Below are 23,934 nucleotides of genomic sequence, written 5' to 3'. Positions count from 1 at the left end.
AGACTTACATTATCAACCTGACTCGTTTCTCTTACAAAGAGCAGCAGCATGCAGTCCTCTCCCCAGACGACCAATGAAAACTTTTGACATATCTCTATGACATGTCAACGTTTTTATAAAGACCGGTACACTTTAATGTTTCTGCCCCCTTGTAGATCGGCAGGGGTCACAGCATCTGGAGCCTCACTAATACGAACTTCTGACATGTCCCATTTGCTGCTTTCTATAACGCACTTGGCACTTTCCACTTGCGCCATATTGTTCTAAACAAGAAATAACATGACTAATTTTTAGAGACTTGCTTTATACATACAGAGCAAAAATTAAAGTGTTTTATAAGAAACTCTGTTATAGGTAATATTAAGCTAAAGAGTTCCTTCAGTACTCAAAAAGCTCTCCCCCACACTTCAGAAGAAGCAGGTTTTCTGTGTCCATTATGGTCTATGAGGAGGGGAGGGGTCTATGGGGTGAGTGAGCATGGAGAGGAGAAAAGCAGAACTGTAAAAAAACAACATCCTGCAATCTTATCTCACAGATAAGCACTGAAACTTTCTGACCTTTGAATCCAGCGCTTTATGTCCCCAAACAGTCTACAAAAAGCAGGGCTGCCTGTCTGCTCCTCCAGCTCACTCATCCTCTTCAACCCCTCCCCCCTCCATAGGTTATAAAGAACTCAGCAGAAGCCGTCTTCACTTTGCTTTTCTGTAATGAAGACATTGCCTGATAATGAGCAGATAAGAAGTGAGGGGAAGGGGGTAAGAAAACAGCTTTGTGAGTACAGAAGGAGGCTTTTTTCCCTTATAAAACATATTGAGAATTTCTTAAAATCCCTTGTACTATTGATTTCTCAAAAAGAAAAGAAAAAAAGGCCAGTTACACTGTAACCCCTAGATGACCTAGGATGTAGTCTGTGCCCAGACGACCCTGGACATACCGGTACGTCCTGAGCTATGAAGCGCGCTCGGGAGCAGGTGGGGGCCGGCTGCAATCAGCAGCTGGCACCTCAACCTTAATGACACGCTGCAGCGATCAGGCTGCAGCGTGCAATTAACTCCTTAAACTCCGCCGCATAGCAGCGGCGTTTAAGTGTAAGTGACAGGGGTAGTCCCCTGTCACTTACCGATCGGGACCCCCACAGTGTGACTGCGGGGGTCCTGATCATTAAAACAGACTGCCGGAGGTCTCTTACCTGCCTCCGCGCGGTCCGATCTGCGATCTGTTCACTGAGCCTGCAGAGGCAGGCTCAATGAGCAGAGCAGAGCGCCGATAACACTGATCAATGCTATGCCTATGGCATAGCAGCGATCAGTGATAAAAAATGAAAGCAATAAATGTACAAGTCCCCCAAAGGGACTTAAAATGTATTAAAAAAAAAGTTAAAATCACTAACACCCTACCCCAAAGCCCCTCCCCCAATAAAAGTTTAAATCACCCCCCTTTCCCATTATATAAATAAAACATATAAAAATAAACATATAATATACCGTAGCGTGCGTGTGTCCGATCTATTAAAATATATCAAGCGCCATTGCGAATGGTGAACAGCGTAGACGAAAAGAGGGAAAGAAGTGTGCGGATTACCGATTTTATGTTACATTATATATAAAAAAATGTATAAAAAGTGATCAAAACGTCCGATCTTCACAAATATGGTATTAATAAAAACTAGAGATCAAATGACACAAAAGATCGGAAAAAATGACACCCCATACAGCCCCATAGGTGAAAAAAAAAAACTGTTATAAGCGTCACAGTAGGCCCATTTTATTAATAATTAATTGCCAAAAAAAGCATTTAATTAAAAAAAATATATATAACATTAGAGAATCTGTGTAACCTGCATATGGTTGTGTTCGGACTGACCTATAGAGTAAAAGTATCATGTCACTTTTACCATATAGTGCATTACGTAGACACAGGAACCCCCCAAAGGTTACCATATTGCATTCTTTTTTACGATTTCACCTATTTATATCTTCATAAATAATATATTTGGGATTCCGTCATAAATGTTATGGTGAAATGAAAGACGCCATTACAAAGTACAACTATTCCTGTAACAAACAAGCACTTACATGGCCTTGTAGATAAAAAACTGAAAGTGCTAGAGCTCTTAGAAGGGGAGGAGGGAAAAACGGAAGAGCAAAGATCAAAATTTGCGCGATCCACTGGGTCATTTTGGGCCTGGTCCTCAAAGGGTTAAGCAAACGATATTTCCTCTTGAAGTAAACTGTTCATTATATGTTAAAGTAGAATTTTTGAGGTCAGATCCATAGGGGATGTTAGAGAAGCAAATCTATTTCATATCTGAAACAGCTGCAAAAGTTAAAAAAGCAATTAATAAAGTAATTTCTCAGAGGCAAATGTATGACACCATTCCATGAGGCGGCATCATTTCACTCATCTCTTTTTTCAAGGTGATTAACCCTAAACTGGTTGGAAAGTGAAAACATTATTTTAATTATAATCTTAATTTGCTGATGTTGAGAACGTTTCCTAATTCCTGAGGCAACGATCAAAATGTCATCCTCAACAGTTAGAAAAAGGTCAGTTCTGATCTGATAAGCCTTTGTTATGAGCGATTAACACAAACCCCTCTATTCCTTGATCAATTATAGTTCATTTTCATATATCCATCTCCCAATTCTTTCGTACAGCAAATCTCAAAGAAGAAGGAGAACAACATGAAATCAGAAGCTGCCAGCACTCATCAGGAGGGGACACTGTGTGGGGAGCACTTTTAAAGTAAAAGGGAGCATGTCGCACTCATATTGTGGGACTTTATTACTTCTGTCAATGACCCAATTTCCAATATCCTTTCAATTTACTTCCATGTTTAGCTTTTCCCAAAGGAAATTTTCCTAAATGGTTGAGCAGTCTTCTGATCTCTTGTTGATCAATAGAGATGAGCGAGCATGCTCTATCGAGTATAGTCGGGCTACTTGAAAGTACTCGATACTTGAGCGAGTACTGCATGCTGCGTGGGTGCTTGTTAACAAGAAGTTTGTTAAATGGCTGATGAGCATAATGCATCTCCACAGTCTTAAAAAGTTTATCTGTCACCAAATGGCAATAGAAAGTTGATTAAGGGTCTGTTCACACGTACAGACTCGCAGCCGAAATCTCGCAGCTAAGAGTCAAGGTCCTGGCAGGTCCCAGTACTACATACTCACAGCGGTCTGAAAGACTGCTGCAAGTATGTAATGCAGCCGCCCCCTTAAGCCCTTCTGCTCCCGCCCGGCTCCTGCTCCACTGTCTGTATATACATTTCCTCTCTCCTGCACGGATCCCGGCGTCCTGCTCTCCCGCCCAGCCAATCAGTGGCTGTGGCTGGGCAACACACTGATTGGCTTGGCGGGAGAGAAGGACGCCGGGATCCCATCCAGCTAGGAGAGGTAATGTATATACAGACAGTGGAGCGGGAGCCTGGCGGGAGCAGAAGGGGTTAAGGGGGCGGCTGTATTACATATTCGCAGCAGTCTTTCAGACCGCTGCGAGTATGTAGTACTGGGACCTGGTAGGACCTTGACTCGTAGCGGATCTCGCTGCAAAACTCGCATTGAGATTTTGGCTGCAAGTCTGTACGTGTGAACAGACCCTACGGCTGGGTTCACACTACATATATTTCAGTCAGTATTGTGGTCCTCATATTGCAACCAGAACCAGGAGTGGATTGAAAACACAGAAAGGCTCTGTTCATACAATGTTGAAATTGAGTGGATGGCCGCCATATAACGGTAAATAACTGCCATTATTTCAATACAACGGCCGTTGTTTCTAAATAAATTTATTTGCCAATAAATGACGACCATCCACTTAATTACAACATTATGTGGACATAGCCTTTCTGTGTTTTCAATCCACTCCTGGTTTTGGTTGCTATGAGGACCTGACATGAGGACCAAGTACTGCCTGAAATATACTGTGTGTGAACCCAGCCTTCGGGTGCGTTCACACGTACAGGATCCGCAGCAGATCTGCAGCAGATTTGATGGTGCAGATTTAAAGTTGCAGATTCAAAGCAAATTAAATCTGGGCCATCAAATATGCCATGGATCTTGTACGTGTGAACATACCCTAAAAAAGATGAGCGAACACCAAGTGTTTGCTACTTGAAATGAGTATTTTTCAATACTTGAGTGCTGTTGAAAACATTCAGGGACTGAAGTATTTGACCAGGTGCCCCCTGCTAAGACAGTGCTCTGTTGGTGAGGGGATAGGGTGAGCAGGGAAATTATACTTACCACTTCGGTCTTCTATCGGTCTTAACCATTGCCGTTTAGCCTGATTGGCTGAGCTGCGATGGTGAATATAGATAGAAGACTGAGTATACTTTCGCTGCCCCCTCCCTTATGTGGTTTAGGCCATGTCCCTACATTGTAAGTTCCGCAGTAATCACGGCCATGGTTGCAAACTGACATGTCGGCCACAGAAAACCCTGTCAGTTCACACAATGGAGCGTGCAGACCACGCTCGCTAATAGCCGTGGTCCAGGGCTACAGATAGCCTCATCCATAAATTTCACCCCCATGTACCACCAACCGTTTCTGTGGTTGCTCAGATATTGGCAATACACTCCATAAGTGTTGGATCTGCCCCGTGGTCTCAAGCTTCTGAGACTCTATACTGGTAATAGTCTCCTCCCTGCTTCAAAAAACCTTCCGAATTGCCATCAGCACTCCTACTGGGAGACAAGTTTCTCTCCACCAACTTTACTTTAATATGTCCTCATGGCTGCTAGAATCCATATAGTGGCCAAATGGAGATTCCCCATGCTGTTGGTTCAAGCAGTTATTGACAGAATAAACCTAAACATGCTATATGAAAAAATTGAAGCCACCCATACAGAAACCCGTAAAGGTTATACTGCAGTTTGGCCACCATGATTAGATTATGCAACCAACCCATCTCTAATGTCCATGCTCCACCTAGCCTTCTAGAGACAGAACCTTCTATACCCAGAATTGAGCTGAACCCTCCACCCCCCACCCCCTCCCAAGGCACTTGATTTACCCTCTTGTTCATATCTCACATGCACTTTATAAAGAACGCATGTTATTTCTATTTCCCCCCAATAGAACTCCACAGTGTCTTACTTTTCCTCATTATTGAATATTGGGATTTCTGTATTTTACACTTATACAGACCTGAAAGATGTGCACTTTGAAATCTCTTATTCCAACAGCTCTGCTTCTCTTCTTCCAAAGCCAAACAAGACAAGCCAGGGAAATTAAAAGTGCTAGAGTTCCAGCGCAGGTGCTGTACAGACAAGACAAAACAGCACATTAAAAGGATACTCTGAAGATAATTTTGTTATATAACAGAAAGTTATACAGATTTGTTAATTACATTTATTTAAAAAACTCAAGCCTTTTAGTACTTATCAGCTGCTGTATGTCCTGCGGGAAGTGGTGTATTCTTTCCAGTCTGATACTGTGCTCTCTGCTGCCACTTCTGTTCATGTCAGAAACTGTCTAGAGCAAATCCCCACTGCAAACCTCTCCTGCTCTAAAGAGTTTCTGATACGGACAGGGGTGGCAGCAGAGAGCACAGAGTCTGAACAGAAACATTCATCTCTTCCCGTTTATGCAGCTGCTGATATAGTGCTTTAATGATCACATTCAATAAAATCATGTCATCTATTATACATAATCTAGTACAAATGCAAGTTACATATCATAAACTAAGCTATTAGTTATTACCTCAAGAGCACACAATACATAATACTTAATCAGGCTATATTCACATACTGTTCAGAAAATTGCTGCAAAAATCAATACAAAAATGTCCTATGTCCAATAAAGTGTTATATTAAAGCCAATACCCCACTACTTAAATAAGCAGGTTTACTACTTTCTGTAATGAATGGGTAAAATATCCAAAAATTGTCCTCCCCCCCCCCCCCCCCAAAAAAAAAAAAAAATAGCTTTTTTTTTTTTTTACCAATTTCTCTAATACTGTTTTACTGTTTTTACAAAAATGCCTGATGTACACTACAAAAAATGGCAGAAAAAAACTGTAAACAAAGACTTAAGTTGGTTTTAGATACAGTATAATAGGAAACACTTTCTATTTGTCCTTCTACTGAAATATGTGTGTGAAGACACATAACCTATAATAATTACAGTACTCTCTTTGGGCTCCACAACAGGAGCAATCAGAGGCAATTCAGCTGGTGCACTTGTACCTACTAGTTTGCTTTAATTAGGGCATTTAGAAGTCAAACATTATGTGATGGGTGTACATGACCCTATTTACAAAGCTGGGACTAAGCCTGTTTAATTTTTAACTTTTTGTTTGGGTGTCGGCTCAAATGTTTGTTTTTTTTAAATGGCACTTATTTATAGGGACAGCCCGACTTTTCTCTTCGCATATAGAGATATGCTCTACAGTAGTGTTCCCCAACTCCAGTCCTCAAGGACCCCCAACAAGTCGTGTTTTAAGGATTTCCTCAGCATTTCACAGGTAATATAATTCATATATAATAATATAATGCATCATGTATTGCCACAGATGTTCTTTGCATGGGAAATCCTCAAAACATGACCTGTTAGTGGGCCTTAAGGAGTGCAGTTGGGTAAAACTGCTACACAGTATGTCCATGAGCGTACAAAATATTTAACAGAGCAGACACTATTCACTTCTATGAGAGCGTTTTCTAGGTGTGCACTGTGCATTGTGAAGGGTCAGTGAGCAGGAAGTGGGAGAGGGCGAGCTCTGACCAACTATTCTGAATGGTCTGAACCAGGGGCGTTGCTAGGGTCCTAAAACATCCGGGGCCCGGGCCCTCTGAGTTTCTCTCCCCCATTTCTCTCCCCTGTTTCTCTCTCCCATTTCTCTCCCCCATGCTTTTCTTCCCTCTTTCTCTCCCCCATGCTTTTCTCCCCTGTTTCTCTCCCCCATGCTTTCTCCCCTGTTTCTCTCCCCCATGCTTTCTCCCCTGTTTCTCTCCCACATGCTTTCTCCCCTGTTTCTCTCCCCCATGCTTTTCTCCCGTTTCTCTCCCCCATTTTTCTCTCCCCCATGCTTTTCTCCCCTGTTTCTCTCCCCCATGCTTTTCTCCCCTGTTTCTCTCCCCCATGCTTTTCTCCCCTGTTTCTCTCCTCTGTTACTTTCTCCCGTTTCTCTCCCCCATGCTTTCTCCCCTGTTTCTCTCCCCCATGCTTTCTCCCGTTTCTCTCCCCCATGTTTCTCTCCCCATGGTTATCTCCCCTGTTTCTCTCCTCTGTTACTTTCTCCCGTTTCTCTCCTCCATGCTTTCTCCCCCGTTTCTCTCCTCCATGCTTTTCTCCCCTGTTTCTCTCCCCCATGCTTTCTCCCCTGTTTCTCTCCCCCATGCTTTCTCCCCTGTTTCTCTCCCCATGGTTATCTCCCCTGTTTCTCTCCTCTGTTACTTTCTCCCGTTTCTCTCCTCCATGCTTTCTCCCCTGTTTCTCTCCCCCATGCTTTCTCCCCTGTTTCTCTCCCCCATGCTTTCTCCCCTGTTTCTCTCCCCATGCTTTTCTCCCCTGTTTCTCTCCCCATGGTTATCTCTCCTGTTTCTCTCCCCCATGCTTTTCTCCCCTCTTTCTCTCCTCCATGCTTTTCTCCCCTCTTTCTCTCCCTCATGCTTTCTCCCCTCTTTCTCTCCCCCATGCTTTTCTCCCCTCTTTCTCTCCCTCATGCTTTCTCCCCTCTTTCTCTCCCCCATGCTTTTCTCCCCCCCATGCTTTTCTCCCCTCTTTCTCTCCCCCATGCTTTTCTCCCCTCTTTCTCTCCCCCATGCTTTTCTCCCCTCTTTCTCTCCCCCATGCTTTTCTCCCCTCTTTCTCTCCCCCATGCTTTTCTCCCCTCTTTCTCTCCCCCATGCTTTTCTCCCCTCTTTCTCTCCCCCTTGCTTTTCTCCCGTTTCTCTCCCCCATGCTTTTCTCCCGTTTCTCTCCCCCATGCTTTTCTCCCGTTTCTCTCCCCATGGTTATCTCTCCTGTTTCTCTCCCCCATGCTTTTCTCCCCTCTTTCTCTCCTCCATGCTTTTCTCCCCTCTTTCTCTCCCCCATGCTTTTCTCCCCTCTTTCTCTCCCTCATGCTTTCTCCCCTCTTTCTGTCCCCCATGCTTTTCTCCCCCCCATGCTTTTCTCCCCTGTTTCTCTCCTCCATGCTTTTCTCCCCTGTTTCTCTCCCCCATGCTTTCTCCCCTGTTTCTCTCCTCCATGCTTTTCTCCCCTGTTTCTCTCCTCCATGCTTTTCTCCCGTTTCTCTCCCCCATGCTTTTCTCCCCTGTTTCTCTCCCCCATGCTTTTCTCCCATTTCTCTCCCCCATGCTTTTCTCCCCTGTTTCTCTCCCCCATGCTTTTCTCCCGTTTCTCTCCCCCATGCTTTTCTCCCGTTTCTCTCCCCCATGCTTTTCTCCCGTTTCTCTCCCCCCTGCTTTTCTCCCATTTCTCTCCCCCATGCTTTTCTCCCCTGTTTCTCTCCCCCATGCTTTTCTCCCGTTTCTCTCCCCCATGCTTTTCTCCCGTTTCTCTCCCACATGCTTTTCTCCCGTTTCTCTCCCCCATGTCTCTCTCCCCCCTTGCTTCTTTCCCCCTGTGCTTCTCGCCCGTTTCTCTCCCCCCGTGCCTGCTCACCTCCTTCTAGATCGCGGCTGCTGCTGTCAGCCTCACCTACCGTAGCGGCCGGAGGTGCTCCTACAACTCAATCAGCTCACAGCGGGAGCGTGGGGCCGTTGCGGCGGGCCGTGGGGCACGCTCCCGGTTTCCGCTGATTGGATGGAGGAGCGTGTCCAGGCGCTGCGGGCGGCCAGTAGGTAAGGAGGACAGCAGCAGCGGCAATCTGCGAGCCAGATGCGGCCATCAAAAGAGCCGCATCTGGCTCGCAAGAGCGGGGCAGAAGAGATCCGGGGCAGCAGGCATTTTATTCGGGGCATGAGCCCCGAATAAAACAGCCTAGCGACGCCACTGGTCTGAACCTATCTTTATGAACCCGAACCTGTATTTATTGGTGTCCGATACATAGTGTTTACATAGTTGGCACCACTTTAACTTCCTGAATTATGAGGAATGTACTTCCAGCGGTTATCCAGCGAAAATATTTTTCTTTCAAATCAACTGCTTTCAGACAGTTATATATATTTGTAATTTACTTCTATTTAAAAATCTTGAGTCTTCCTATACTTGTCATCTGCTGTATATCCTGCAGGAAATGTTGTTGTTTTTTTCATAGTGCTCTCTGCTGACATCTCTGTCCAAGACAGGAACTGTCCAGAGCAGCAGCAAATTCCCATAGAAAACCTCTCCTGCTCTGGACAGTTCCTGTGTCTGACAGGGGTGGCAGCAGAGAGTACTGTGTCAGACTGAAAAGAAAACAACATTTCCTGCAGGACATATAGCAGCTAATAAGTATGGGAAGACTTGAGATTTTGAAATCGAAGTCAATTACAAATCTATATTGTGATACCCTTCTTTACTTCTGTGGCCTTTTTGTGCTCCATGCATTTTTTTGTGCAATTTTTTTTCAAACAGTGCCTCAGATTTATAAAGCTACCCCCAAACCCACTTCAACCAATCACAGCTAAGGTTTTTTTTTTTTTTTATCTCAACGAGCCCTGGTAAAATTAAACACACACTATCACTGGATGCTGTGGGAAAAAAAAAAACTGAAAGTCTGGGTTTCAGCAGGTTGATAATTCTGGTCCAGTATGCTTTATTACAGGCGTTTTGTTTTTGGTTGTATGTTTATTCTTTTTTACTATTAAAAGTCCTGATTCTAGATTTCTTATAAAGAACGTGGAAAAACTGCCTTTTACCCCCAAAACACAAAAAAGCATTGTTGGTATAGCAATTTCTTTGTTTCCTATTTTCTGAAAGAACATAAAAAAAGAAAAACTAGTAAAAATGCCTGAAAAAGACATTAATAAATGCAGCATTTTTAAGGAACGCTTAAAAAACATACTTCAAGCTCTTTAAAAATAGAATCTCAAAACCATGACAAATTGACCTTTGTGAACCTGGCCTCTAATCCGGTCCCAGCTGCAGGCTGATATCAATATATTGTGCTGTCATCTCTCTCCTCCATATGTCACAAATGCAGTTGGAAGGCATATTGCTGCATGGCACTCACTGACCACAATTTGTGCCTGCCGCAATATGTGTTCCAGCTGCACTTACAGAACAATGCCAGAAGGCAGCACAAGACACTGGAAATAAGCCCGCAGCTGCTACCAGTGTGCTGTGGCTATGCATATATATTTATTAAAGCCATAAATACATCTCCCTGCTAAAAATAAGTAGATGGAATCGAGAACATATTTCATTTTGTACTAAGCTACAAACCAGTCCTATTTAACCATCTAAGTGAACTTTTCGGACACTATTTGTTCTAGCCTCATATTGTCCATAAGGATTATCAAGCTAATAATAGAGCACATGACATTTGTTCTGACAACTGGAACCAAAGCTGTTCATATTATTAACAAGCTGAACTGGGTTCTACAAAGAATGACAAAGTAATCTTGTATTTGTTATAGCCTATTTTCTCATCCTTAGTGGTAAGCACATGGGTTAAGGGGGAAGATGTGAAATATTTCAAATGGAAATGGATTCTCTGCAGTATTTGCTGACCTTAGATATATATAGTTTATTGCAGCCTATAATGAAAAATGGAGACAGCTATTGAGAAGAAAGTAGAAGTATATATCTCCATCTATTTCATAATGGAGAAGAGATAAAACACATGAGCCAGTTGCCTGTTAGAAGCAGAGATGCGTGCACTGCTGTGCCACTACTTACGCTTTAAAGGAGAAGGCCAGCGGATTATAAAATTTGGCAGCCAGCAGGGACAGGGGGGAAATTGATTACAAGTACTAACTCTCCTTGTTCCCGCGTCGAGCGGTGGGTCTGGTAGAATGACACCCGCCGGAAGGCATTTTCCCCAGAGTTGTGAAGACATCGATCAACTGATGGACTGGCCACCCAGCCAATCAGTGACCGGAGCGGCGTCCCAGTCACTGACTGGCTGAGTGGTCAGTCCATCGGCCGGGTCGTGACGAGTCAGCCCCGGAGATTCCGGAGCCCAGTGGGGGTCCCGCGGCCGGGCCCGCCGCTCACCAAGGGCACAGGGAGAGTTAGTACCTGTTCCCCCCCCCCCCCCCCCCCCCCCGCCGGCTTTTATAATCCACAATACTTCTCCTTTACCTACTTTCTAAGTGCAGTGTATACTTTTAAAGTTTCTTATGGACATAAAATTCTATATGACCATGAAAAAGAAGTAACAGTAATCCCTTCTAGTAATATTATAGTTCAAGAAAAGAAATATTAATGAACCTTTCCAAGCCTTAAAGTGGTTCGTTATTTGTTTATATATAATTTTAAACTAACTAGTGGTGCATACTTATATACACTGTATGTGAGTTTGGTTTCTGAGTGCTAATATTAAGACCAGGACAACAGGAAGGAAGTGGGACATTAAGCAAATTACTTTCCCGTACAAAGAGTGTTCAGCACTGTAAGAAGTTGTCACAGCAGTGTTGCCTATCTCCCCATTAATAGTGCCCTCTGTGTGCTCCAGTAGTGATAGCAGGGCTCGCCCAATAATCACAGCAGGCCTTCTACTGCCTTCTTGCCACCAGCAGTAACAGCAGTACCCTTAACTTTACCTCAAAGGAACTAGTCATAGTGGTGTAACCTTTTTACCTCTTATTCTAGTATTCCCTGCATTGCCTTTTCTACCCCAACAGTCAGAACAGAATTCTCCCTTTACTACTGTAGTCATCCAGGTAGTCAGCATTTTCTATAGTCATCACCACAGAGTCTTACCCCCTCCCACATTTCCTATATGCTCATCTTCAACACAAACCTGCAATAGACCCGCTCCTATAAGCAGTCCATTCCATGCTGCAGCATGTAGCTTTCTAGATTTGTATAGATCAGATATCACTGTAGGAGAATACAGAATGTATACAGCTAGGTTTAAAAAAGACCACAGAGCTAAAAAAAAAAAAATGCTTCATAATACAAATTTAAATTATAAAGCACTTAAAAAAAATAAATTATATGAATTATTCTCACAAAATAAGATCATGGAAGTGTAACCTATAGTCCTATAGTAACTCAGTCTAGCATTGTAAACCCCAATCCTGGTAATGTTGGGCTTGGTGACACCAGAGGTGTGTGCATCCCTTTAAAGCTTACCTGTCATCATGTTTTCCTACCTGATTGTTGCCAGAGGTACAGGTAACTACAGCTTCCGCGCACAAGCCCCATTAAATCAAAACAAGGCTCATGAACGGAACCGACCCAGCATGGTCATGTCCATAGATACCTGAACTTCCAGTGGGAGGAGTGCCTGCATGCTTATCAGGTGAGGAAACAAAATGGCAGGTTTGCTTTAAAAGGCCGGGAGGAAAAGAAACTAAAGGAAGAGAGTCATTGTAATAGGGGAAAGTGCAGGGAATCCCTTAGATTTTTTTTTTTTTTTTGAGACCCAGCTTTACACAAAAACAGCAATTGCTCTATTTTTCAGCTTTCAGTGATGTTTTCCTCTACAGCAAACTTCCTTTATACACAGATGAAGCGAGCTGTAAAACTAGCTTTATGCTGCTTATACTTGATTGTTTGCTACAGGACAAACATTTGTACTATATTCCCCTGTTATAAAACAATCTGGTATCTCTATAGAATAAAAGAAAAGGGCCACTTCTGTTATCACAATAAACCTATTTTATATAGTTATACTACTAATCGACTTGTCAGCATTTTGCACTCATGTTTTTTTTATTATATCTTTTAACAGCAAGCTTTGCTCCGTGTTTCTGAATTCAATTTGTCATTTAGTCAGCAGCAACAATTTTTTCCCGTTTTTTCTTTAATATGAAACTAGCAGATTCACCAAGAATGGAAAAATGTAGAGCAATCTTACAAATTCCATCAAGTAACAGCGCTGAAAGAATAACGTTACTGGCAGCAGTGTATACAAATAAACATTAAACATTTTTTGAAGAATTTTCTTTAAAGGAGTAGTGCGGTGCTCACTTATATAATAAAAACACTCATAAATGTGCTTATATGGCCTACCATACCTCTGCTGCACTACTGGGAGCCAGGTCCCGCCAATACCACCGCCAATACCATTTCCCATGGTGCAGTGCGAGTCCCACATCATCTTCTTAGCCCCTCTACCCGCCCACCTCATCTGTATTCCGCCTACCTCATCTCCTATTCTGCCCCTCTCACACTGGACTCTTCCCCCCACCCTTTGCAATACCCGCCCCTTAAGCCAGCAAGCCTGTCACGCTCCCTAGTCACACAAATTCTGCGCACTGACCCTGCCAGTGTGTAATCTAACCTGAGTAATCCACAGTGACAGGGTGAATGTGCAGAAGCCGCTTCCTGGAGGTAAAAAGAAATAATGGTCCTGAATAGACACAGTCTGCATCAGCGCATGCACTCCTGAAGGCTTAAAATAGGCTATGGGGCGGTCACATGCAGTGTAGCTACGTCACAGAACGCCATATTATGATGGGTTGACCCAAAATAGCCGCCAGGCCTATGTGTCGGCACACTGGACAAAAATTTACAACTATTGCACCTGTGGGGGGAGGGACAAGGAAGAACGACAAGATGACAAGACAGGTAATAGCATCACATGACAAAGTTATATAACTTTGGCATGTTGTGCTAGATCCACAAAAAAGCTTTGCGCCGCACTACCCCTTTAACCTCTTAATTTCTTTGACATTTTTACTTTCCTAAGAAATAGGACAGCAATTGTTTTTTTCCCCAGGAACTTTATGCTTTCCAGCATTCACAATTTCACCATCCCACATTTACATGTCATGTGAAAAAAATCATAGGCTGTAGTTTAGGGTCAGTAACAGATGTAATGCAATATAATTATAAAGCTGCTAAACATTTTACTAATTATGTATTTACTATAAGGCCATGTTCACATGGCGTATAAAACCGGCCGTTCAGTGACCCAGCTGGGTCACAGAACGGCCGGTTTCAGAGAAAATCATCCCATGATCTTCGTTTATGTTGTATTGGGATGCAGGCACACCCGTGTGCGCCCGCATCCCAATTCATCGTTCCACACAATGGAGTCTGCGGCCAGAGCTGACATGTTCTCTGAAGCTGCTATTCAATGAACAGAGGCCGCAGAAAACCGACACGGAATCTCGGCCAGAGTGTATACTATGTGTATGTGCTCCGGTCGGGATTCCATGCATTCAAATAGAACAAATGTTTTGTATAAATCACGCCCATTGTTGCAAATTGCAACAAAGGCCGTAATTTATGCAAAAGATACTTTGTGTGAACATGGCCTAATTATGTATGTAAACTATTAACAGCTTTAGGGGGCAACTTATTCTTTAAATGCTCAAATGACGGACGGCCTTTATTTATGGACAGTAAGGGCTGCATTGCATAGCCCGATGCACTGGAGAAGCAAGCACTGACCTGTCAGCTCAGCAATCACTCATTACACACAGCCAGCGAGCAGGAAGCAATGGGAGGGGCCACCAAATGATCCTGTGATCGTTAAAGTCACCCACTAAAGTCAGTAAAGGTCCGCTGCTGTTGCCACTGCTCCTATTTTATTAAGACCTGCAGACCATTGCTTTCAATATAGTGATCTTTTGACATGTTGAAAGACAATGACCAGCCAATATTGTGCAGGTCAGCTAATCATTGCCTTTTAACATGTGTTATTACACAGAATGATTATCGGGTTAAGTGGTCAGTAATTAGCCAAGTCAGGGCAATAATCCTTTAGTGTAATAAGGCCGTAATGATTCACATTATCTCAAGGGGACAGACACAGTCTACTGTTGTCTATGTCCATGAGCCTGGCTGTAAAGCATGTTAAAAAATACTGTTAATAAAAGCTCAGCCAAGATAGCAGCCCCATAATAATGTACAAAAAGTGAAATAAAAAAAAATTATAGTCAGAAAATAGAAACAGATTTAACTAAAAGAACAACATTTAGTATCATACGCTGATCAGTAAAAAAAATATATATCAGTGATACATTCCTTTTAAATGCACAAAACGAGCCTTTAACATCATGCTTAGTGCACATTATCGCAAATAAAAGCTTTTTTTTTCCTGCTGATTTAAAGATACAGTGCTGCCTTGGATACATACTTTTCGATTTACTTCAGGACCTTTGAAAGGCCCTGCCGATGCATGCATTTTTCATTTTGTTTGGAAATTCCTGTGCTGTTTTATGAGACTTGCATTTGTTTACAGGATGTTAGCAATAGTGTGTCAATACTTAGTGGTGATACTAGTAGATATGTCCGCTGACCAAGTGACCGCTGAGCCCAATCATTAGCAGCAGTGTTTATTGTTGAAACTGCATGTCATTGCTGGAAAAATCTATGCTTCATCAGGACTGAATCATTATGCCACCAGAACATGCCATTAAAGTTTTATTTTTACAACATTTTGAAACCAAGTATCATTTTGTTTACACATCTCAATTACTTGCTACTTTGTGTTGGTCCATCAACTTAAAATCCAAGTTAGATGCATTTATCTAATGATGTGGAAAACTTTAAGAGGTATGTATACAGTACCTTGACAATTAGCTGACCCCAAAGTACACCCTGCTTGGAATCCCTTCTGTCCCTATCTGTAGAGAATTCTGACAGTAAGAATTCAATTTCCCTATAACACTAAAGCCCAAATTAGCCCATTTGCTCCTTGTTCCGTGCTTTCTGCCGCCACTATTACATGCGGTGGGAGCAAGCCGGAGAGGGGGGGCGCGGAGAGGTGCAGGGGGGCTGCCCGAGCAATCGCTTGATCATCCGGGCAGCTAATAGCATATGGCAGCAGTCTGCTACTGCCGCTGCTATACCTCGAAGCGATAGCAGATCGCTGCTATATAAGTTGTTTGTCTTTCAACATGTTGAAAGACAAACGACTAAAACGATCAGCCGTCATCGTTAATATTGGCTGATCGTTGCCTTTTATTACTTACGACGATTATTGGTCGTAGAGGCCGATATCGACCCGAATACGGCTGATAATTGTTCTGTGTAATAGGGCCTTAAAGGGGTATTCCAGGGAAAATCTATAAATTAGCAATGGAAAGGGTTAACCAAGGTTAACCCTTTCCTAATATACTTACCTGTCCGTTTTTGGCCCCCCAAGGAGATCTCCGGTCCGGTCACGTGATGGTCCGGGCTGCAACTCGCGGATCCTCTTCTTCCGGTTCGGTGACGTCACCATAGCGGGCCGGCGTCGGCTCTCCTATTAGCAGCAGAGCACTAAACCCTGACTGGCTTGGTAGCGTGTAGCCAATCAGGGTTCAGTGCTCTGTGTCCCTGCTGTACCAAGTTAGCCGGGTGCTGATGACCCCGGCCCCCCTCCTTCATGTATTATCACCCCGATCTCTCCCCCGGCCCTCTGTATAATTACCCCGATCTCTCCCCCGGCCCTCTGTATAATCTCCCCGATCTCTCCCCCGGCCCCCCTCCTTCCTGTGTATACAGTCCTATTCAAAGATCGCTCAGCCCCCGGTGTAACTGCTGCCTGCGCTGGCCCCGATCTCCGCACCTGTACTCAGCTGACAGGCGCTGTGTACGAAGCAAGGAAGAAATCTCTCCTGCACTCACTTACACAGCGCCTGTCAGCTGAGTACAGGTGCGGAGATCGGGGCCAGCGCAGGCAGCAGTTACACCGGGGGCTGAGCGATCTTTGAATAGGACTGTATACACAGGAAGGAGGGGGGCCGGGAGAGAGATCGGGGTAATTATACAGAGGGCCGGGGGAGAGATCGGGGTAATTATACAGAGGGCCGGGGGAGAGATCGGGGTAATTATACAGAGGGCCGGGGGAGAGATCGGGGTAATTATACAGAGGGCCGGGGGAGAGATCGGGGTAATTATACAGAGGGCCGGGGGAGAGATCGGGGTGATAATACATGAAGGAGGGGGGCCGGGGACATCAGCACCCGGCTAACTTGGTACAGCAGGGACACAGAGCACTGAACCCTGATTGGCTACACGCTACCAAGCCAGTCAGGGTTTAGTGCTCTGCTGCTAATAGGAGAGCCGACGCCGGCCCGCTATGGTGACGTCACCGAACCGGAAGAAGAGGATCCGCGAGTTGCAGCCCGGACCATCACGTGACCGGACCGGAGATCTCCTTGGGGGGCCAAAAACGGACAGGTAAGTATATTAGGAAAGGGTTAACCTTGGTTAACCCTTTCCATTGCTAATTTATAGATTTTCCCTGGAATACCCCTTTAACACATAGGACTGAGAATTACTCAGTTCCCGTTCTACTCAATGAGTAGGTCCTATTATGACCTCCCTGGCTTTTTACACAAAATCCAGCCTCCCGAAACAAGCTCACCAGGGAGTCTGTGTGTTTATATATGTAACTATATAAAGAAAATGATCCCCAATAAGAGGTCACGCGTCAAAACCTGCTTCTTACAAAAACACAATCAAAATAAATTTAATTCGTGAACGAATAAACAAGCATCAAAACCAAACAAACTAGCATATTATAAAAGATCTGCGTCCATTTTATGCACAATGTAATAAGTGTCAGGAGCCCAATTAAAGCAAGAAGGTTGTTTCATTATTGAAATAACATCCTTTTATCCCCCGATGCCAAAATCCCTCATGTGTCTGACAAGACTCACAGAATCAGGGCATACTAAACGTGATATAAAGCTTTTAAGAAGACAATGTTGATCTTACACCAGAGTGATGTTGGGCTCCCTTCCAACAACAGGCATCAAGGGAAACACTGCCAGCAGCAAGCACAAGAGAACCCAACTCACAGTTGTTATCTGCAAAGGATAAAATATAAAAAAAGTAAATATCAGTAACAGCACAGTGGGAGATCATGTACACAACCAGAACTGACAGAACAGTAAAATCAATCCTACTGTTTCCTAAGCATACTGTAGCTCTGCATGTTAAGCTTGCAGAAAAAGCAAGCTAAAACACAGCTTTACAAACTATACAATTTTGGTAATATAAAATAGGACAGGTCAAATTTAGGAAACCCAAAATAGTGTCTAAAGCCTACTGTAACAATTGGGGTGAATGCCTAAAGGGAACTGAAACTGGCTCTCTTTACAAAAAAAAAAAACTAAAATTGAATGAACTGTTCTATATACTGTGGATACACAGTGATGCATGAATGGCTTCTCTAACAATAACCCTTTGTGTAGCATTGTGCTTTTAATGTACATCTAAAAAGGCTTTAAATATTAAATGGGTACTCCGGCCCTGCAGTATAATCTGTGTACGGCCGGGGAGGGGGTTGAAATAGAAGCCGGTGGTGACTTACCACCGCGGTTCCAGTGGCGGCTCCCGGATCGCGTCGTCACATACCCCTGTCCCGCGGCTGCTTCCTGGTTAGAGCTGCGACTTGAGACGTGTCAAGGCAGCTCTGCCATTCAGCGGTTGTAGCGGAGTCCCGCCTTGGCCGCTGAATGGCTGAGCTGTCTTAAGACGTCACGTCTCATGCAACAGCTCTAACCATGAAGCGGCCACGGGACGGGTGTACTGGGCAGCGCGTTCTGGGAGCCGCCGCTGAATCCGGGGAGGTAAGTCATAGGGTGTAGAAAGCAACCTATGTATCAAACTGAATGTTTTTCCCTCCCAACAGACAAATATGACATTCAAATAACAGTAATATCATGAATTATAGACATACTGATTAAATTCTACAAATGTCAAATTACCTTCACTTGGATCCACAACTTCATCAGCACTGGCCAGAAGGCAAACCCCACCAATCCAACTGTAAGCACCCAACGATAGAAGAAGCTTAGAACCTAAGGAAGAAAAAAATAGATCAACGATTTGCAATGTGAAAGGCTTTGTTACAAAACAGGAACCTATGACATCTAATATAATCATACATGCAATCATGTACTGTATAATATTAAGTGGCAATATGTAACATTTGATAATGGGGCTACTATTGCAGCTACCAAAATGGAAATTACTGCAACTCCCAAAAGACGAGGTAAGGAAAAAATGTGTCATGTGTACTTTACTCACCAGTATTTCAACCCCGATGATAACCATGATAAGAAATCCCAGGATTCCAGGTACTGAAACATTCATTAGATAAATTCTGAGCTGACGGTGAATCCAAAACCTAAATTCCAATATATGGCAGAATAAAAAAGTAATTCTAAAATAATACTCTGACTGTTATAAAATAAGACTAAGGATCAGAAATATGCTATATTTTTCTCTCTTCTCCTCTCTCCCCTCTGGGTTCTGGGTTGGGGGGGTATGGGATAATTTTTGAGCTTGGGCTAAACCGTGTTCTGTTTTCTCTTTTAGGCTGGGTTCACACTACGTATATTTCAGTCAGTATTGTGGTCCTCATATTGCAACCAAAACCAGGAGTGGATTGAAAACACAGAAAGGCTATGTTCACACAATGTTGAAATTGAGTGGATGGCCGCCATTTAATGGCAAATATTTGCTGTTATTTTTAAACAACGGCTGTTATATTGAAATAATGGCAGTTCTTTACTGTTATATGGCGGCCATCCACTCATTTTCAACATTGTGTGAACAGAGCCTTTCTGTGTTTTTAATCCACTCCTGGTTTTGGTTACAATATGAGGACCACAATACTGACTGAAATATACGTAGTGTGAACCCAGCCTTAAGATGTGTTGCACTTTGTTATGGAAAAAATAAACATTATAAAAGAAAAAAAAAAGAAACAAAATGCATAATAAAGGGTTTTATACAGTTAAAAAGGATCAGAAATATGCAGTAAATTAACAAAAATGACCTACCTGTTCATGGATGTCATTTTAGAAATGGAACGCATTGAATTTAAGCACCCGAATAAGTTCACCTTTAAAGGGGTTGTACACCCAAAACATTTTTTTTTTCAAATCAACTGCTGCCATAAAGTGCCAGAGATTTGTAATTTACTTCTATTAAAAAAATCTCAAGACTTCCAGTACTTATCAGCTGCTGTATGCGCAGCAAGAAGTTGTATTATTTCCAGTCTGGAGAGCAGAAGAGGTTTTCTATGGGGATTTGCTGCTGTTCTGGACAGTTCCTGACATGGACAGAGGAGGCAACAGAGAGCACTGTGTCAGACAGGAAAGAATACACCACTTCCTGCAGGACACACCGCAGCTGATAAGTACTGGAAGACTTAAGATTTTTGAATAGAAGTGAATTACAAATCTCTGGCACTTTATGGCACCAGTTGATTTGAAAGAAAAAAAAAATTGGTGAACAACCCCTTTAAGCAACCACACTGTACAGTTCCCCCACTCCCAGCATCTTATTACAGATGCTGCCCGGGCAGGGGGAGAAGTCCGTTACAGGCATTTCACGTCCATGTTCAATGCGGAACACAGAACGTGTGAATGCAGCCTAAATGATAAAAATGTATTCTGATGGTGCTGTTGACAGTAGGTTTAAAATGTCACTCTCGTTTGGAAAAACTTACAACATATCATAGAGACAAGTCAAAAGTTTTGATCGGTCCGAGTTTTCAGACCTGTACTGATCGTGAGAACTAGCAGGGAGAGGACCGTGCTGCAGGGCGTTCACTCCTCACTATGTGTCACGTCATATCAGTCGGGCTCCATAGATTTACATAGGCAATCAGTCAGAGCCTGATGATCACGTGGCACAGCCCAGAGAGGATCGCGCTTAGCCTGGTCTTCTCTTGGCTCGTTTTAGTAAACACTCAGACCAGGACCGATTAAAGCTTTTGACATGTCTCTATGACTTTTCCAAATGACAGTGACACTTTAAGGAATTTGAAAACCTTTTTCGTAACCAAATCTGTTGAAAGTAAAAACAGTTATGAGGCTATTTTCCCACACAGTATTTTTGCTCAGTATTTTTCAACCAAAACCAGAAGTAGATGGAAAACACAGAAAGGCTCTGTTCACACACTGTTGAAATTTAGTGGATGGCCGCCATTTAATGGCAAATAATTGCCTTTATTTGAAAACGGCTGTTTTGAAATAACAGCTGTTATTTGCCATTAAACTGCGGCTATCCGCTTATTTTCAACAGTGTGTGAACAGAGCCTTTCTGTGTTTTCCATCTACTCCTGGTTTTGGTTGAAAAATACTGACCAAAAATACTGTGTGTGAACATAACCTTAGAGATAAGTGAGACTGTGTTCACATACAATAAAACAGAAGGTTAGGTACAAAGCACTGCTGAACTTTGAACTTAAGGGTTTGAAAATAAGCCTTCTGAGATGTGGGGGAGGGGCTAAGTAGCAATCATTGCAAGCAAAAGAAACACACCTCTGGACAACCTCTGTAACGGTAAACAAAGGCCACATCAACTGCACATGTACAATAAGAATTAAGTTAGAAACTTCATGTGAATTAAACTTACTCTCTTGAAGCAGCATACCAGATATGGATAGGTAACAGACAGTAGACATAATAAGTCCATGGACTTGACTGAATAATCAGAAAAAATACAGTGAACAACCCCAGAGCACCAAATCCATAGTTCACAAGCTGTGATTGTGTCTGTAAAAAAAAAAAAAAAAAAAGAAAAAACACTTGTGTTAAAATACTGTATGTCAATTATTATAACAGTAAATCTCTTCTTCTTAAAACGGATTGGATCGTGTGGGAAGCAGATGGCAGCACAAGTCTTCTGCTCCCTGGAGTTCATTTCCTGCTTTTCCACATCTTGGAAGTATACCTAACAGAAGTATACCTAGACCTACCCAAGATAGGAGGGGGCAGAAGCATATAGGAGAAAAAAATCGGTAATCCAGCACTTGAAGCAGAGAGATTCGTTTATTTTTCCAATGCCAAATTTACAAACAACACCTAAGTGCAGTGACCCCACAGGACGCGTTTCAAGCGCATGCGCTGGTAGCCTGGTTAAAAGGAGGAGATTTTTTCAGATCCCTCCCACCCACCCTGTTGTTTTGTTGTATGGTTTGTGAAATTGTCAATTTATTATCTGATAGGACTTTGATCCAGGGATTATTCTGATTGCCATGTTGAAGTCGGTAAGGAATTTTTCTCACTGTGATGGGGCAAAGTGGCATCAGCCTCATGAGGGTTTTTTGCCTTCCTCTGGATCAACACAGTAGGGTTATACTGTAGATTAAACTTAATGGACTCTTTTCAAATGTATTAATTATGTAACTATTATGTGAGGCGGAATTCACGATCCTTCATCCAAGGTTATGATGGTCGGATTAACCCTCAGTGGACACAGCCAGTTTTTGTGCTTTCCTTTTTTCCTCCTCGTGTATATAAGGCCATAGCACGTGCATTTTTCCACCTAAAGACCCAAATGAGCCCTTATTTTTTGCGGCACTAATTGTTCTGTGCAATGGCAGATCTATTTTTTGCTGTGAAACCAGAAAAAAAATTACATGTGTGGTGAAATTGAAAATAAAACGCAATTTTCTTTGTTTGGGGTGGTGGTGGTGGTGGTAGGGGGGGGGGGGGGGTTGTTTTTATGCCATTCCCCCTAGGGTAAAACTGACTTCTTATATATCTTCCTCAAGTCAGTATGATTACGACGATATGTAACTTGTATAACTTTTATTTTATTTGATGGCTTTTAAAAAATCTAAACTTTAAAAAAAATATATATATATGTTCCTTAAAATTGCTCTATTACCTTGCTTATAACGCTTTTATCCTTTAGTCTATGGGGCTATGTGAGATGTCATTTTTTGCAACATGATGTGTTCTTTCTATCAGTACCTTGTTTACGTATATGCAACTTTTTGATTGCTTTTTATTACAATTTTTTATAGATTTGATGCGACCAAAAATGCACAATTTTGCACTTTGAAATTTTGTTACGCATACGCTGTTTACTGTACAAGATCAGGAGTATGATAATTTAATAGTTCAGGCGATTACGCACGCGGCTATACCAAACATGTTTATTTATTTATTAAATGGGAAAAGGGGGTTATTCAAACTTTTATTAATATATTTTTTTTTACACACACATTTTAGAAGTCCCTCTGGGGGACTTCTAGTATCACTACACTGATCTCTCATTGAGATCAATGCAGTATAGATATAGTGCATAGGTCCATGAGATCAGTGTTCTATTGCTCTAGGCTGCTGCAGCCGAGAGCAATAGAAAGCCCAGCCGGGATCAGCATCATTACGTCGCTGACTGTGGCCCGATACCGATGCCAGGATTGCTCCTCCGTGATCGCGTCGCGGGGGCGATCCCCCCACTATACCACCAACGATGGGTAACAGCAAGCATTTAGATGCAGCTGTCAACTTTGAACATCCAAATGCCTAATTGCTTAATTAGCGGGCACGGCAATCGGACCGTGCCCGCTAATAGCTGCGGTCCTGGGCGGCATATAGCACCAGGGATCATGGCGGTTCAGCAATGACAGGATGTACAGTAACATCCTGGTGCATCTAGGGGTTAAGAGCCCCTTGGCATGGACAGTTCTACTTTAGGCTAGGGCCTGTCTGTGCAGGCTACCTTCAGGAATGGACTCTTTTAGTTTCCAGGATAAAGGGTTGTGATTTGCTTTGGGCCTCCCCGTCTGTATGTTAATGTTTAAAATAAAATGCAGCGTATGCTGCAATATTTTCCGCCAAAGTATGATGTAATCATAGTCATTGGTGTTTGTAACATAAAGGGTTTTGGGCTGCTTTAGGAGTGGGGTTCGCAGGTCCATCCCTTACAGTAATGGAGACTATAGACTATTGTAACCAGTCATTTATGACCGGCTAAAAGAGAAGCTGCCAGGCTCAACATCCTTGCTCCCTCCTGTTAATGTAGAAGGGACCTGCCATTTAGGCAATTTGCTCATATTAAAATAAAGAACCTCCAAACCGGACAAAATATTTGTGGATGTTCTTTGAATTTCAAATTAACATGGAAATTATATTAATTTACGGTTTTACATTTCAAAGCCAGCATTTGTATTAAAAAACGCCCTCACAATGAAATTCATGTTGCATAC

General features: G+C 42.9%; 1 protein-coding gene across 4 annotated transcripts in view; it reads right to left on the bottom strand.

The window, feature by feature from the left end:
* PIGN (phosphatidylinositol glycan anchor biosynthesis class N) overlaps positions 1–23,934 on the bottom strand; it is a 209,344-nt gene that overhangs the window by 74,730 nt on the left and 110,680 nt on the right. For all 4 annotated transcript variants that reach the window (XM_069958130.1, XM_069958132.1, XM_069958131.1 and 1 more), the window contains exons 15-19: positions 21,351–21,490; positions 19,011–19,110; positions 18,689–18,781; positions 17,694–17,785; positions 5,148–5,259 (exon numbers count right to left, since the gene is read on the bottom strand). In XM_069958130.1, the coding sequence (XP_069814231.1) occupies positions 5,148–5,259; positions 17,694–17,785; positions 18,689–18,781; positions 19,011–19,110; positions 21,351–21,490 (537 nt within the window). The remainder of the gene's footprint in view (positions 1–5,147; positions 5,260–17,693; positions 17,786–18,688; positions 18,782–19,010; positions 19,111–21,350; positions 21,491–23,934) is intronic.

The sequence above is a fragment of the Dendropsophus ebraccatus genome, chromosome 2 (genome assembly GCF_027789765.1).
Source record: "Dendropsophus ebraccatus isolate aDenEbr1 chromosome 2, aDenEbr1.pat, whole genome shotgun sequence".
NCBI classification, from domain to species: Eukaryota; Metazoa; Chordata; class Amphibia; order Anura; family Hylidae; genus Dendropsophus; species Dendropsophus ebraccatus.
The sequence above is the reverse complement of the archived record's forward strand: the minus strand, read 5'-3'. Positions and strand labels throughout refer to the sequence as shown.